The sequence below is a fragment of the Prinia subflava genome, chromosome 7 (assembly GCF_021018805.1).
Source record: "Prinia subflava isolate CZ2003 ecotype Zambia chromosome 7, Cam_Psub_1.2, whole genome shotgun sequence".
Classification (NCBI taxonomy): Eukaryota; Metazoa; Chordata; class Aves; order Passeriformes; family Cisticolidae; genus Prinia; species Prinia subflava.
Window position 1 is genome coordinate 9,270,132 of NC_086253.1, and position 16,138 is coordinate 9,286,269.

A 16,138-nucleotide genomic window follows, 5' to 3' on the forward strand; every position below is an offset into this window, starting at 1 on the left:
CAAAGCAGTTTTCTCATAAATGGCTTGTAGCTAGTTTTGGATTTACTTTTTTTAGCTTGACAACCAAAGGTATACCATAAATTACATAAAGAGAACCATTTCTAAGGAGACTGCTAACATTAGTGGTGGCCTGTTATTGTGATGGACAATAATTCTCTGGAATATAAATAACTCTTAGCTTACATTAAATTAAAAAAAGTAAAAAGAAAAAAAGAAAAAAAAGATACTAGCTTCAAAGAAAATCTCAAAGCCTGCTAGCACAGTTTTGGTTTAGATCACTTGCACATGAAGATACAGTTTTTAAGTAAAGAATCATGTTATCTTTAACCCATGATGACCCAGGATGAGTGGCCTATTCTGCCTGAATGGGTCTCTTCAGCATTTCTCATGGAACAGGCAGGGAGAGCAAGGCTTGAGGACAGCTGCCTGATCCAGCACACCTCAGCACTGCCAGCTGTGAGGGACAGAGCTCCTCAGCCAAGCAGCTGTAATGATTCACCCACATTGGGCTTGGTCTTGGCCTTGTTCCTGGAACAGTTTCATTTGAAACTTTCATTTGAAATATAGGGTCAGCATTGCTATTACAGACAATTTCAACCCAGGTGTCTGATATCTGCCAAAGTTCTGACCAGAAAATCTGGTCTTGAAAGGGGAAGTGATAATCTTTACTGGAGATTGCACTGGAATATACACTCAGAGATCAGCTGCTTTAGAAATCCTTCTGCCTATTCAGAACATAGAAACACATCCTTGTGCAAAACTACCCTCCTCTCTTAAAACCTAATGTGTGAATGAACATTACAGGAATTAGAACATGCTCAAAAACCAGGTCTGGTTACTTCTCACTATATGAAAGGGAAGGTGAAAAAAAAAGCCTCACCAGCATCTTGTTTTGATTTTTTAATGACTAAGGGTGGCAAAACCAAAGCAACCATGAACAAGATAATTGTACACACGTGTTAGTCAATAACTAAACTGTGCAAATTGACCTCAGTATGTGTTCTCTCCTTACTCATCCTCCCCCTCTCACATGAGAGATTCATATACAGTGCAGCAGTGCAGCTCTGAGCTGCTGCTCAAAGTCAGTAGAAGTAATTTTGTTACCTTAAGCAGGAAATGTAATAGGCCAAGCATTGAAATAAAGACTTTTCTGGCCTCTGTTTAACCTTCCTGTACCTCAGTGTTTGTTTCATTGATCAGAATACCTTACCTAACCATAAGATTAGTATTTTTTTACTAGCAGGAATCCTTTGAGCGTTCACATATTTTTTCCTTTTGACAAAACTGATTATTTCAAAGGCTGCTACTTGATTCACATGTAAGATTTATATGATACAAGATGTGCAACCTAAATATTTAACCTAATCATTTAATTTTTAGTGCAAATATAAAATTGGTAATTAAGTAGACAAAAAAATTTCTTACAGGACACATCTGTTCAATCCTTGCTATTTCAGAAGAACTCCTTGTTAAGCCCTGTTCAAAACCCACATTAACTCCTTTGTGTTAATAGACTGATCCCATGAAGCACAAAAAATGTTTATAGTTCATTGTGTTGAAGACCTTGAGAGATTCTGCTGGATAAGTCTTGCAAGTGCTTCTTTACCTATCACAAAAACAAAACACACGAAACAAATTTCAGGAAGACAATAAATTATCAATACAGTAATATATTGAGATTTTGCCATGAGTATTTGTAACAACAGAAAGAGCAGAGAGCAGGAAGATTTCAGGCCTTTTAGCATTAGGTCTATAAAAAACAATTATGTGTATGCTGTACATGGAGAGCAGATGTGCCTTGAACTCCCCTTCTGGAAGTTATTCAGCTTGCACGAAAAATCAGCACTAGATAATCTACTTCTCCTCTGCTACTGAGTTAAACTTTTAACATCTATGTAACACTGGATTTATACAGACCTTATATCCTAGTTCTTTTGTCTTTTCTTGCAGCATGGCATATTTCTCTTTGTTTCTGTTCAGATGATCCTTGTCTCCAGTTTCCTCTACATGCTTCAGTTTCTGGTGTGAAATCTCTAATTGTTTCTGGTAATGATGGTGCTTTTCAATTTTTGCTTCAAAATGTTTCAGCTCCTCCTAAGACAGCAAATACACACAGCTTCAGAGGAGTTTCTTTCCAAGCCTTCCTTTCTCTTGCCAAGACACTCCTAATGATATTTTACTAAGTCAGGCACAGAGAGCTTTTTCAGTTCCCTGCTTCTTAAGAATGTCTGGACAATCCATTACCATCACCACCAGACTGATGATTTTGAAAGGAGGTGCTGAAAATGATCCACTGCAGAGTCCTCAAAAAGAGAATGTGGGTGGCTGTGAGGTGCTATGACATGAGAGCAATGAACACCAAGTAAAAATTTAAGCATAAGAACAGTAGACTGTGGGGAGAGAGACAAATTTTAAAAAAAACCTCCTCTTTTTAAAATCTGATAAACAGGCACAGTCAGATAAAAAAAAATCAAATGTTTACTCTATACAACTTGAATTGAATAAAACTGGCACTAACTGCAGAGGAATGAATTTCTGTATTATTTCCATGAAAAGCAGTCTTTATCAAATAGTTTTGTGTCAGCTCAACACAGCTCCAACATAAGAAGTTAACAGTATCAGAGATGGGCAAGAGAGGGAACTTGCTGGGTATACAGATTACAGTGCTTCCCAAGGACGTAATTAAAACATTGGGTAAGAGGGGTAATTCTGGTGCATCGGCAACAAAAAGCAGGGCCTGATCTTTCAAAGATTAAAAATATGCAACACTTGTTTTGAGAGCATTCAGAACTTTCATTCTGCTGACTATAACAGAACCAGCATATGACTAGTTACACACATGTCTATATATTTGAATTATTAAAAAGGCAGCATGACTTTTTTTATGGTGTCTGGAGGGTAATACAGAAGTGGCTGCAATCAGAGTAACATCAAGTGTTTCTTTATGTGGCAAAATATCTTTCTGCAAGAGAAGTCACTGGAATTCTACTTACCCGAAAAGATTCAAGTTCTTTCTCAGTGAAATTAGCTGATTTGGCCATGTCCCACAAATCAATCACTCTTGGTTCTTCAAATTCTAAACAAACACATATAACAAAATGAAAATCTGGACACAATGCTTTTAATGCCCAACTTCTATGAAAGATGAAAAGATGCTTTCTCAAATACACAGATATTAAAGAACAGAGACATTAAGCACTGCATTTCTAATAGCTCTATTTAGATAAACAAGGAAGAAGTATCCAAGTACTGGATAAAACTAGATACTAGTACTAGGTAAAACAAGTAGGTTCTTAAAAGCAGAAAAACCCAAACCCAAGGAACTGGATAAAGGCATTGCTTACCCTGCATTGTCTCATTTACTTGCCCTCCTGGGGCAATATCCCTTCTGGGGGCATGGAAGACAGAACCATCCTCTTAACACACTGACTGTATCCTCTCATTAGGCTTTCAGTCTCTGGTTCTAAATAGGACTGGCTGGCTGTATCTCTTCAGCCCACTGTGGTACACAATGCACTGTGATACTGTGACTGTACCCTTTTACTTGCCCACTGATTTTATTTTTTTTAAATGAAATGAATCCCAAGCAAGCACAAACCCCTCTGTATCATACCACTGGTTGTGTCATATCCCTGGTGGCTGACTTTACGCAAACGCTCAAACCCCTGATTGATGCTCCTTAACTTCTCCTTGAGCTCTCTGTGCTTGTTGTGCAGGATTTCCTCTTTCACCAGGTTCTCCTCAGATGGATTGATGACATTTTTGTAGCTATCTGTTGAAGAACAGTAAGGGTTACTGACTGTGGGCCAAATAGTGATAGGACAAAAACTCCAGATACCCCCCAAATCTGAGGTGAATAAAAGATGCTGAGTTCTTCTGAGTTCAGCTGAGTGCAAATAAAGCGTCAAGCCCAGACTTTAAGAACTAATTACTCCTGCAGGTCAGTATTCAGGTCAATGCAATACCAATTCCCTTGGTGTTCTGGAGGGTGATGTTACAGAAACGCCTTATAACACCTACTAGCCACCTGATCATAGAAAGGAAATGGTCTTATTTTCCCAGGTTAGCAAGATCCCAAGAAAAAGGGATAAGGATGTTTAATGAGCTCTTCCCTGGACATTACATGAACCAAGACATCTGATGGTGAAATGATTTTCATCAGCTTCCAGCTTGGACTATGTAATGCAAACATTAAACTGTCAGCTTTAGAATTCTTCAGCTTGAACAATTTTAGCCTAGATTAGTATAGTAAGCTGGGTTCAGATCCTTGATGCTCTAATAAACTACAGGCTTGGTGCCTAAGATATTCAGTATCTCCTCTTGGGCGCCCTGCTGGTGAGATAAAACATGCATGTTCTGTAGACTTTAGAACCCCATTTTGCAGCACTGGATTTATGCTTGCTGCAGAATTTCCTGTGAACTGCAATGGCCATTATTGTTAATCTGATGGCATCTTCCCTGCATGAAATGCAGGCAGAATCAGAAAACTGAAATGGCAACAATTTTCATTAGCTGGCAAGAATTTTGGCATCTAATCAGAACTAAACCCAGGGAGTGTTGAAAAAGCAGCATCTCCAAGCAGCTCTGACAGAAATGTCAGGAGTTTCAAAGGAATTGGGAAGTGATGGGAACAATGGGCAGAGAAAAGAGTTGTACTGATCTTGAAACATTGGAGAAATGTTCAGGCACCTTCTGTTCTGCTCACAGTGTCCAGCAGAATATTGTATTCACGAATCTTTTCTTTGTGATGCTTAAATTCTCGCCAAAGCTTATCCAGCTCCTCATCAGAGAACTTCCCAGAGGTCTTGGCCTAAAAGAAACATGAGCTCATTATGCCTTCCAGGCCAAATGCTTTCAAGTGCCCTCAACTGCCAAAATGTCTTCCCACTTCTCACCACATTTAGAAAATTATTAAGTGTGTCTTTTTTTATAGATCTTTTAATTCTCTTAATATTTTTATGTGGTCAGGATTTAGATGTGTTGATGGATAAGATGCCTTTTATCATGTCAAAAGAAGTTTGCTTCAGACTTACAAAGCTGGACTTGCTATGGATTACCCATTGAAACGTGTCTGGCATTTCCATTCCATAGGAAACAATTTAATGCAGAAATAAGGGCCATGGAGCTCCACAGACAAGTATAAGGGAGCCATTTGCACGAGGGATGCAGCCTGATGTTAAACACAGTCTTTACTTCATCTTACTCTACTGGCATGTTAAACACAGTCTTTACTTCATCTTACTCTACTGGCATGTGAAGATTTTATCACTGCTGTGCACTTGCTCTCTAACTATTAAGGAAGCACTGCTCACACAGCTGGGGCACTACCCACCACTCTGCTGGAATACTTGCTGCAATGTCTGATCAAAAGTGAGTATTTCTGAAACCCAGTCAGACTCCCTTTTTTTTTTTGCTTAGGGAATATTTCTCCTATTGCACTTTAATGTTCCCCAAAGCACAGGATACCATATTCCATGCCAGAGCTGTATCTAGTTATAGTAACGTTTTAAAATCCAGCAAATCTTTTTTTCTGCATTACTACCACTGCACTAGACTCATGGGAGAATTCTTTAGATTTACCTGACTAGTTGCTTCTTAAAATATGAATTATTTAATTTCTGAAGATTACTTTGCCAGTTTTAACTGCCCAAACTTGACAGTACATCTTCCACTTTTTATGCATGAATGCAAATCCTCAAAATTTTCAGTTGAATACTAGATTGAGAAAGTCCTTATTTGAAACCCTTCCCCCAACACATTTCACTTTTAGACAGTCTACAATATGGTTCTATTTTAAATACATCTTTTTAAAACCATCCATAAACAACAATAAGAAAACTGGGAAAAACACCATAGATACACTACCAAACAGTGTGACAGTAAGGGAAGCCATGAGTTCAGGGAAATGTGAGGAAATACTCTGACCTCAGGGGACCCAGGCTCTACCTTTCAGACTAATGTGGGTGTTTTATTTGCCAAAGACAACCTGCCACAGCTTGGTCTGGATGCAGTGGGGTACCCTCAGGGCACCAAGATGTGAGCTACAGAGCAAGGCAGCTTGGTCAGTACTTAACAAAGGAGTAGTAAAGCAAATAATTTCCATGTCTGAGTGTCCTCAGAAGATACAGCTAAGAGTTCAGTGAAGAAATACTGATTTGCTACACTGGAAATCTTACCTTGCTCCACAATTTTTCCAGTCTTGGATCATCTAGCGTGTCACTCTCTGTGCCATCTTTAATATAGTTGGTATCAACCAGTTGAGAGTCCTTCTTTCCATTCATTCCATATTTAGTCATAATGACTGCAAGGGAATAGAAGATACAGAAACATGAGAACCAACAATGGATGTATGGAAGGTGAGAGATGGGCTACATCTATCCCTAAAGACAAGCCGTTATTTAATAGTTTAAACACAAGTGTCTAACCATGCATGTGTCTGATGCAAAGTTTAAACCCCTTCTTTCCAAAACAGACCTCACCATTTAAGTTGCGTCTGAGCTTGGCTTCCTTCTCTCCATCTTCATCCAGCCCTTCAGCCTTCAGTTTCTTCCAGCTTAGCTCATCCTTTTCCTGTATTTTTAGATCACTGTGCAACTCTGCCAGCTTCACAGCAGAGAGATGGAGCTAACAAGAACAGAGAAAGGTATTTAGGTATGTGGAGTCCCCTTTTGCTTCAGAGCTACCTCAGGAACCAGTAGAGATGCACAGGAACCAGTACAGCACAGCAATTCTCAAACAACATGCCACTGCCACCACATGTGCTTTCTTGTGGATCATCTGCTAACCATATAGTTGCAGTGAGTTGAAAAACTTTATTGGTAAGTAGAATTTTTCAGTCTACCAGGTCACTGAGGATGACCTTTGTCCTTGCAGGACCAAGAGCCACTTCATCAGCAATTTTCACTATGATCAAAATGAAAAAAAAATTCTCAGATTATTTCTTAACATGGTTTATGTGCATTAAAACATACAAAATCTAGAAGTATTCCTGTCTGACATGCTAGAAAAAATAAGGTAAGACACTGAGGGTGAAGCTAGGGAAAAAAAAATTAATTTAAATGGATGCTAGGTCAGCTTGAAATTTTGTGAGCTACAGAGAAAACAGGAACAATGACTAATACATGGTTGGCTAAGCAGCACTGCTGAGTTGATCCTGAACTTCCAGATTTTAGACACCTTAGTTATTCAGTTTAAAACAAAGAAATGTAAAAAAACTCTTAATACTTCAGAACTACTTCTGTCTGTGTCTACATGCACATCAACAAACAGAAGGTGAGGTGAGGAGAAGCCCAGAGAAAAGAGGTGATGAAACCCCTCCAACTGCAGTGTGCCCAGCTCCTGGGAGCTCAGAACCAGCCTGAAATCACCCAGGCTTGTCAGTCCTAAAACAAGTTTATCTATTGGAGCTTTCTTTTAATCATTAAAACCAGCTTACAGATTATAAAAATCCTCATTTTCAGGGAGGAAGTAGTATGTTTAATTAACATAGACTCACAATTCAATATTGTTTTTAAACATCTGAACTATACTGAAAAGATTCAGCTGTTCCTTTGTGTGTCAGTAGCTTATTTTACAGTGACTAGGAAAAGTGTCATTGCTTTGAGCTAATGCACTTCCTATTGACAGGAATTCAGGAAGCTATCCACATTATTGTTTATGCTTCCATCAATTAATTTTGTGCCACTGCATATAATTATTTTGATTTTTAAACTGTTTTTTTTTTTCTCTGCATTCTGCACTTGGCTTACTGAAATTACTAAAATCTAGAGTAGTTAAAATCATAGGTAAATATAATACTTGTAAAACACATTAAAACTTCTGATCCCTCTAAAGCAAAGGAATGACCCTGTTGCCTTCACCATCTACTTTTGGGGAACTGCTTTACAGAAACAAAGCACTTAGAAGGAACAACTTTATTTATGGTTCTTAGTATGTCCTCAAGTTAAAAAACCTTAATCATGTACTTATTGCTTTTCTGGTGCAGGATGATCTGGACAGCCCAAGTGTCACTGCTGCAGTGGCAACACATATCAATGTTTTCCTCAGCAAGAACTGTGCCCTGAGTGAAAGGTTTGCTACAAATTGTGAAGAGAATGGCCAAGAATCTTGGTAGTTGTATACTCTAATATTAGTCAGTGTTCAAGTAGCGTGGACATCATATATAGTTGGGCTGAGGAAACACAGGAATAAATAGCCAGGCGTAATTAGATAAGAAATAATTTAGCTCCTAAGTACTGCAAATATAATAAAATAAAATCTTTCCCATGTGACCTTGTCATCAGAAACACACTACTGTATAAAAGATTACACAGTGCAGTTTATGTTAGAGCTCCTGTGCAGTTAGTGCAATCCCACAAACACGTACAGCTTTCAGAGTTATCAAAGAGAATATCAGAACTTCTAATCATAAAGTTTGGAGACATCATCAATCAAACATGTTAAAGTCTTAATAAAAACTAAGGAACTACATTAAGACCACTGTTCCTTAAGAGAAAACAAGATTCTATTGAAATTTCTCCCAGTTAAGAGCAGTATTTTTCTAATTCTCATTCTAATTTAATAGGAAACTGAAGTAACTGTCCTTGTAAGCATTATAATTCCTTTGAAACCTTTTGGAAGCCCCTTGCCTGTCCCCTTTATATAATACAGAGTGAATACATAAGTTAATTTAAAGTATTCAGTTCAAGAACTACATCCTTTAAGGTTATCCCATGTTGGAGTACACTAGGTAAAAAATGTCCACAGTAAGACTCCTCATCACTTTGCTAACATCACTCACACGTTGGAATAACTAACTAGAAGCAGGGGTGAAAAGTAAAGTTTAGTGATTAAATAACCAAGCAACAAGCTCCTTCAACTCATTCCTTATGCTGCCTGGACATTACCATCCAAGATGTGGCAATTCTGGGAATGAGTGCTGGAAATTTGTCAAACATTACAATTACATCATTTGCTGTTGGGCTGGCTGCCACCATCACCTGCAGCCTTACCCACACTCTTGCCTCCAAGAGGAAAGAGCTCTTTCCTACAATCTTACTATTTTTGAAAAGAGATTCTGGAGAAAGATCAAGCCCTCCTTCCCACCCTCAGGAAAACAAGAAGGAAGTGTGGCTTGCCAGCTCCTGGTCCCACTAAGTAACATTTTGAGGCTTTTTTAAGGACTCCAGCTGTGTGTTGCAATGCCAAATTGCAGCATCTGACTTTTACGTCAAAACAAAGAAGTTCTCTATTTTCAGTAATTTCTCTACCACTACCAAAATAAAGGAGAGTTCCACATTGCCACGTGGAAGTATTCCAAAGCAGATGTAACACACAGGCACAGTTTTCCTCTTATTTCATATATTGCCCAGACATACTGAAAAATCACTTTATAAAACATGCTGGGTGACAGTTGCACTCAAAAGTGAAATTTAGATGGTGGCAAATTTAGTTCAAGTAGGTTTTGCATCTCTAAAATCTAGCTCACACATATAGAATTTACTAATCCTTAGTTTTTTACTGACAGAGTTAATCCATTTTATATTTTAGTTTCTTAACACAGATGATGCAAAGCACCTCAAATTTTAATTCCAGAGGAGCCAGGTACGAACATGAGGCAAGACTGTAATTGGAAAGGTGCGAGGTAATTGACATTACTATCATTACAAATTTTTTCTAGTCTCAGTGTTGTTTCTTTTTCAGCTGACAGTTCAACAGCCGGAGTTTCATTAACACACACTTTCCTATGCTCCATTCCATCCTTCTCCCACTGAGGAAAGGAGTATTTCCAACTGCTTCTTTAGCACGTTGGGAGGCAGCACCATGGCAGGGTTCTAGTTTTTGGCTGAATCCAGAGATGCCCTACCTCCAGTTCAACAGCTCAGGGTATTCAGGATACACAAGATCCAAAATTAATATTAACTATATTTCTTTGCCTGAAAGAAATGAACCTGTGCCAGTCATGACCCTTATTCCCATGGTTCACAATGTTCAGGGGATAGGTGCAGTGCATTATTCTCCTCCTGTTGCAGCTGTTCTTTTTAGTTCTAAGTAAATATTTCCACTGTAATGAAATAATTTGACTGTATTTTCACTTTAATTAAATGTTTTTTTGTAGTCCAGTGTGACAGAAACTCAAGTATCACTGTCAAAATTAAGGCTCTCATCTGGGAGTGGTGATACCCATTTGCTGGTCCTCCTGCATTTGTCTACATCACTTGATGTGAATGCAGGCGACACAATCACTAGGATGGAGGGTTTCCTCTTCTCCTGCAGTGAACTTCTGCCCTGTGCAGAGCAGGAACCGAGGCCAGCGCCTTCAGACACATGAGAGCATCACAGTCCGGAGCAACACGGCTAAAGAAAGCATTCAACCAGCGAGCACTGGAGCCAGCCGCAGATCCTCCAGGGACCACACGGGCTTCCCTCTCTCCCCCACTTTCCTGGCATGTGGTTTAGCTGCTGTATTTAAACACGGGCAGGTCAACACTTCCGAGGAGACAGATACACATCCCCTCTCCCGGGGAAGGCTGTTCCCTGCGGCCGGGCAGCCGCCCGGCGGGGCTGAGCGGAGCCCTCGCTGCTGACGGCCGGAGACAGTCCTACCCGAGAACACAACAAAAGCCACCGCAGCCCCGGGCCGGGGCCAGACAGCCTCGGAGTCTCCTCACACACAGGACCCCGCTCCTCCCCGTCTCCCTGACGGGGAATGCGCGTCCCAAGCGGCCGGGCCCGACCTCGGAGCCCCCTCCGAGCACCGCCATCGCCCCGCGCCGCCCCACTCACCCGCTGCGCCTTCTCCCAGACCTGGTTCAGCCTCACCACCCGGAACTCCCCGGCCTCCCGCCGCTTGCCGTCGGCGGCCGCTAGCCCCTCGTTGGCCTCCCGCGAGTACTTGCTGGCCTGGCCGAGGGCAGCCAGGAGCAGCGCGGCGGCGAGGGCCGGCAGCGCCCGCAGAGCCGCCATGTCGCGCCGCGCGGGGAACTACAACTCCCGAGATGCCGTGCGCGCGGGGCGGGGCGGGCGGCGCTGCCAGCCCGGCCGGCGCCCACAGTGCGGAGTGTGGCTTGGGGTCCGGGGGCGTGAGGGGAGTTTGGATTGAGCTGTTTCTCTTGCGTCTTTCTCCTCAGTGCTTGCTTCACAAAATATGCTGAACGTGGCATGTTTTATGCGTAGTGTCCCCCCCAACAGCTGGAGTTGATGTCAGTTGTGCGAGAACAAGGAGACACGGTGGGTTCGAACACCACCTCTTCCGTCAAACAAAGTCTTCAGATATTAACACCATGTCCAAGAGTGCACAGCAAAAGAAAGGGCAGCTCGGGCAGCACGGAAGGCGAGAATGGGGACCGGTCCTGCCGTGCTCCCTTGGCGGTGGCGGAGGAGAAGCCCTGTGCCCGGGTCAGCGCAGAGGGAGGGATGGATGGATGGATGGATGGATGGATGGATGGATGGATGGATGGATGGATGGATGGATGGATGGATGGATGGATGGATGGATGGATGGATGGATGGATGGATGGATGGATGGATGGATGGGTGGATGGATGGGTGGATGGGTGGATGGATGGGTGGATGGATGGATGGATGGGTGGATGGATGGGTGGATGGATGGCGGTGTGGGCAGAAGGCGGATCGTGAGAAATGCAGGACACGTAGCGTGGGTTTTTCTCGAGGGTGAAGGGTGGGTTGTTCTTGAGGGGTGAAGGGTGGGTTTTTCTCGAGGGTGAAGGGTGGCAATGCCTCTGGGCTCGGTGGTGTGTGCTCAGAGTGCGGCTCTTGGGCAGCAGAGCCCGTCCTGATGGTGCCAACCTCCTACCAGAGTGTCCTCCTCAAGGAGCCAGGCAGAGTGCTGTGGTTCTACAGGCAGTTTTGGGAGCGGATTAAGTCAAGCAGTATTAAGAAAAAAACTTCACGATGCTGTGAAAGTGCGCTGTGTTTAATCCAGAGTTGGTGTATATGTAACAACAGGTTGCCTAACCTCTAATGAGATTAGTGAAAACAGTGCCTCAGGGAGGGTTTTTACTGGACTGTCATTTTTGCCTTGTAAGTAACATAAAAGTCTTGTGTTTTCTCTTTCACATTTTTCCTAAGTCAGAGATCTTCTGTGTTATTAACCTTGAAGCTGTTGCTGAAAGACTGAATTGCAGAAGTAGGCCAAAGCATTGCACTATACATTGCATGGAAGAATTGTTGAAGTGAGCTTTGAAGTACACATTGAAGTACAGCAAACTGATGATGTGGAAAGAAGCCCATCAGCCTAGCCCAAATCTTGTGCAGCCCTACATGCCAGTTTTAGGACTTAGAGCTTCTTTTAGTCTCATTATTATAGTATACATATGTGTTCCTGAGTTATTTTGGAATAGGTAGTTTTATCTTGTCTGTCATTTGAAATACTGATTGAGTTTTCAGGCTCTCTACAAATAAATTCAACTTCTATGCTCTATAAAACTCCAACAGGTTCCCAGCCTTCTTCTAGCATTGAGTGTACTTATGCACATCTTTATGTATTTGTTTGCCTGAGTTTTTGAGCTACATTTGCTTATGCTGGCTTGTTGGATGTCATTCTCCAGTTCTCTTACCTCTAAGTTTTTGGTATAGTTCTGTTTGTCCTGGCCCAAGCAAGAGTGCAGGGCAGAGCGTGGCTCAGGGGCAGAGCTGGTGTCACCTGCAGAGATGTCCCAGTCATGTCCCCAGTGCTGGGCAATGATGTGGGGACAGAGGTGGTGTCAGTGGTGGGGACAATGCTCCACTGTGGCACAGAGTGAGTATGTGGGGACAGCAGCACCCAGGAGCACTGGGACCTCAGTCCCACCACTGCAGGGGGCTGTGATGTAGGAGGGGGCCAGGAGTGGAGATGTCAGGTAGTCAAAGTCTGTCCTGATCCTCTAGTCTTTGGGGGAAATATGTCTAAGAGCTGGTCGCAGAGTCCCAGCAGGGCTGCCTGGCCCAGGGGTTTGTTACTGGGTTCCACGTGTGCTGTGTGTGGAGGGTCCCAAGAAATGGATGAGATGCCAGTGTCACCCCACAGGAATGTCTGGGTCATGCTGGGATGCAGGAGCTGAATCCAGGCTGGGGAGAGGGAAGTACTGTGGGAGCTGTCATGGGGCCACTCTGCACAGTGGGTATCAATGAAATCAGGGAGTGGGGAGGGCAAGAGGCTCCCCATGGGTCCCTTTTGTCATGTTGGGGCTCCAACAGAGACTCTGAGACCCTCAAATGGTTTGACAAGCCAAAAACTTTATTCAAGCATTTAGACAAACAAAATTTAGTTAAACAAGTATATGCCAATTGTAATCAATTTTCCCTTTGAAGAGGGATGCAGCTCAAGCACTCGTATTACATGTCTCATGCTGGGGGCCAAGCCCACTGCCCTGGGGCAGCAGCAGAGAAGACTCAGTCCTCCAGATGCTCAAAGTGCTCCAGGTGTTTCTGCACCCACTGAGCCTCGGGGTCTGCACACAGTTGCTTCCCTTTCTTGGTGATCAGGCTGTTGGGGAAAAAACAGTGTTGAGGCACTCAGCCAGGACATCAGGGTGCCTGTGCTAGGCCGTGGTTGTCCCTGTCCATGCCCTTCCCCACCCTGGGCAGCCTTGGACACCCTTGGGGTGCTGCCCTGGCTGTGCACCCCGGACCCCGGCGATGTTGGGTACTTACATCACGCCTTGCGTTGAACAGCTGGTGCTGGTCCTGTAGGCAGAGCTGATCCTGTGGCGTGGAATGGGGAATGAAACGAAACTGAAGCAGCAGGCGGTGGGTACAGTATCTGTGAAGACTGAGAGATGGGCCCAGTGAGACCCCACACTGTGGCAGAGGCTCTGCCTGTGGCTCCCAGGGGATTTGCCATCATCACCTGTGCTGTGTCCTGGCAGCACCCCCTGAAAACCTCCATCTCTGGGGTTTAGTCCCTGCACTGGTGATGGCCATCTACCCCCTGCCCTCCATGGACATGAGGGTCTGATCAGTGGGGATGGGGCTCTCTCCTGGGGAAGGAAAGCCTACCGTTCTTGTGAAGTTCAGCATTCCTGGAGACTCTGAGATCAGCCTCGGCCAGGGAGCAGATGGCCACAAGGAGCAGAACAGCCAGGGTGGCTGCAAGGACCCTCATGGTGCTGGGAGGGCTGAGGGAGCCACGAGTGAGCTGGAGCTGGGCTGTCTGTAGGGCTGTCCTCTGCACCGTAGCCCCTGCTCCTGCTGATCTCCTTTTATACCACCGCCCCTGGGTGGGCACAGGGTTTCGAGAAAGAAAATGAGTGGATCATACCAGGAAAATTGTGTAAGGCAAAGAAACTGCAGAAAGGGAAGTGCCAGCCACATGGCTGTGATTTTCAGATTCAAGAGAAAACAGGTCTTATGAGCAGCAGCTGGGATAGAAAGAGCTGGGTTTGTTTGATGGTAGAAGAGGAGGCCCTGCTAAGGGGGAACCTTACTGCTCTCTGCAACTTCTTGAAAGGAGGGCTGTAGTGAGGTGGAGGTTGCTCTCTTCTCCCAGGTAACAAGTGACAGGATGAGGCAAAATGACTTCACATTGAACCAGGGCATGTTATGGAAACGTTCTTCTCTGAAAGGGTTGTCAAGCACTGGGACAGACTGCTTGGGAAAGTGGTGCAGTCACCATCCCTAAAGACATTTAAAAGACATGTAGATGGGGTGCTTAGGGACGTGGTTTTGTGGTGGACTTTGTAATGCTGGGTTAATGTTTGGACTTGATGGTCATAAAGGTCTTTTCCATCATAAATGATCCCATAATTTGTTTCTCTGAACTTCATGGTGCTGCAGGAGCTGAGGGAACACAAGTAGGGCTGGAGCTGGGGTGGCTTTACACAATACTCAGTCCCTTCTGCTACTTCCCTCCTATTCACCCAGAGTTTCAAGGAGAGAAAACAAGTGCATCATGTCAGGGAAATTGTGCCAGTTTCCCAGTTTTGCTGATCTGGAGAGGTCAAGGAAACCACAGAAGGAGAAGTGCTGGCCACAGATCTGCAACTTTTAGATTCCATTTAAGTGTCTGGTGGGAATGGCCAGAGCCCAAGCCCCCGTGACCCGAGCCCTGCTACTGCTGCCATGACCCATTGGCTGAGAGCCAGGCTGGGACATGAAATCCACTGTCCAGAGTTCTGAGGAAAACCAGAACAAGGCCAGACACAGGAAAAGCTTTGTGGCTTGCTTTCTGAGTGTCCACTGTGAGGTCTTTAGGAATTGATCGTACCTTACTTTTGTCAAGCAAGAACTTTGCTGTAGTGGTGTGTCCGAGGTGCCCCCCAACTGGCAGGTGCAGCCCCTGAGGGGATGGCACAGAGGGAGCTGTGGCAGTGCCACACTGCCCAGAGAACCTGGCTACCCTTTGCCCGGCACTGCTGGTGGGCTGCCTGGCTAGTGAGAACCACTAGCCACAGGAACAACTGATAAAATCGTGTACCCTCTTAAAATACCCAATTTCTGCGGAAATGAGCCTTTTTGGGTAAATGAGGGTCTGGTGGGTGGTTTTCAGGTGGCTACCAGAGCATTCCTGGTGGGTTTTTGGCCTGTGCACTGCCAGACATGGGGCATGAGGACCCCTAACCTCACCTTCTGTGCCAACTGTCTCAGCTCCTGCTGGTTACTGGGGAAAACTTGTAGAATCCCTCTTCACTGGACTCTGTCTGGCTCAGCTTGCTGGCCTGGTACCACAAGAGGGGAAGGGAGAGTGTGTGCCAGGGACTGTTTGTGCCAGGGATTGTTTGTGCCAGGGACTGTTGGAGGTGTGGGGCTGGGGGCCATGGAGTGTCACCTCTGGGGACTCACCAATCCATTCTTGTGGACACTGAGCCTGTCCTGCTGGCACAATGACCTTGCTGTCAGCTCACTGGCACAGCCTGAACAGTGCCTGGAGACAGCACCAGTGTCACCCCCAGAACTGTGCTGGGGTGCCAGTGGGGTTAAACCAGGAACTGGATGAGGGAGAGGCCAGAGCACCTTCCACAGTTCGAGGGCCTTTGCTTGCACAGCTGGGCACCAGCTAAAATCCACTCTGGCAGGTACTCAGGGGGATGTTCTGCGCTCACCTTCCTCCTTGGGGACCTGATACTTCATTTTTGTGGGGGAGAGGTGCACAGGAGTATCTTTGCTGCTCTGGTAGCACCCATATGGGCTAGGCACTCTCATCAGTGGGGATGGGGCTGTC

At 44.4% G+C, this 16,138-nt stretch overlaps 2 protein-coding genes across 2 annotated transcripts; both read right to left on the reverse strand.

Annotated features, from left to right (window-relative positions):
- Positions 1 to 887: 887 nt before the first annotated feature.
- Positions 888 to 10,974, reverse strand: LRPAP1 (LDL receptor related protein associated protein 1). Its single transcript, XM_063401549.1, has 8 exons — positions 10,765 to 10,974; positions 6,480 to 6,624; positions 6,177 to 6,301; positions 4,690 to 4,810; positions 3,614 to 3,772; positions 2,994 to 3,076; positions 1,918 to 2,094; positions 888 to 1,606 (listed from the first exon to the last, which is right to left on the reverse strand). Exons 1-8 carry the CDS (start codon positions 10,942 to 10,944, stop codon positions 1,541 to 1,543), a joined length of 1,056 nt encoding a protein of 351 aa, XP_063257619.1. The 5' UTR covers positions 10,945 to 10,974; the 3' UTR covers positions 888 to 1,540.
- A 2,221-nt stretch (positions 10,975 to 13,195) lies between these two features.
- LOC134552501 (C-C motif chemokine 3-like) lies at positions 13,196 to 14,181 on the reverse strand. The gene is made up of 3 exons (XM_063401185.1): positions 13,978 to 14,181; positions 13,633 to 13,750; positions 13,196 to 13,465 (listed from the first exon to the last, which is right to left on the reverse strand). Exons 1-3 carry the CDS (start codon positions 14,081 to 14,083, stop codon positions 13,372 to 13,374), a joined length of 318 nt encoding a protein of 105 aa, XP_063257255.1. The 5' UTR covers positions 14,084 to 14,181; the 3' UTR covers positions 13,196 to 13,371.
- Positions 14,182 to 16,138: the final 1,957 nt, after the last annotated feature.

Excerpts from the sequence above, each read along its gene's own strand:
- LOC134552501 (XM_063401185.1), bottom strand. The coding sequence starts at position 14,083 with ATGAGGGTCCTTGCAGCCACCCTGGCTGTTCTGCTCCTTGTGGCCATC. Across the intron at positions 13,751-13,977 it reads TGCTGAACTTCACAAGAACG|TCTTCACAGATACTGTACCC; the intron begins GTAGGCTTTCCT and ends CCCATCTCTCAG. Across the intron at positions 13,466-13,632 it reads TGTTCAACGCAAGGCGTGAT|CCTGATCACCAAGAAAGGGA; the intron begins GTAAGTACCCAA and ends TTTCCCCAACAG.
- LRPAP1 (XM_063401549.1), bottom strand. The coding sequence starts at position 10,944 with ATGGCGGCTCTGCGGGCGCTGCCGGCCCTCGCCGCCGCGCTGCTCCTG. Across the intron at positions 3,773-4,689 it reads CACTGTGAGCAGAACAGAAG|ATAGCTACAAAAATGTCATC; the intron begins GTGCCTGAACAT and ends GTTCTTCAACAG. Across the intron at positions 3,077-3,613 it reads GGGATATGACACAACCAGTG|AATTTGAAGAACCAAGAGTG; the intron begins GTATGATACAGA and ends GTGTTTGTTTAG.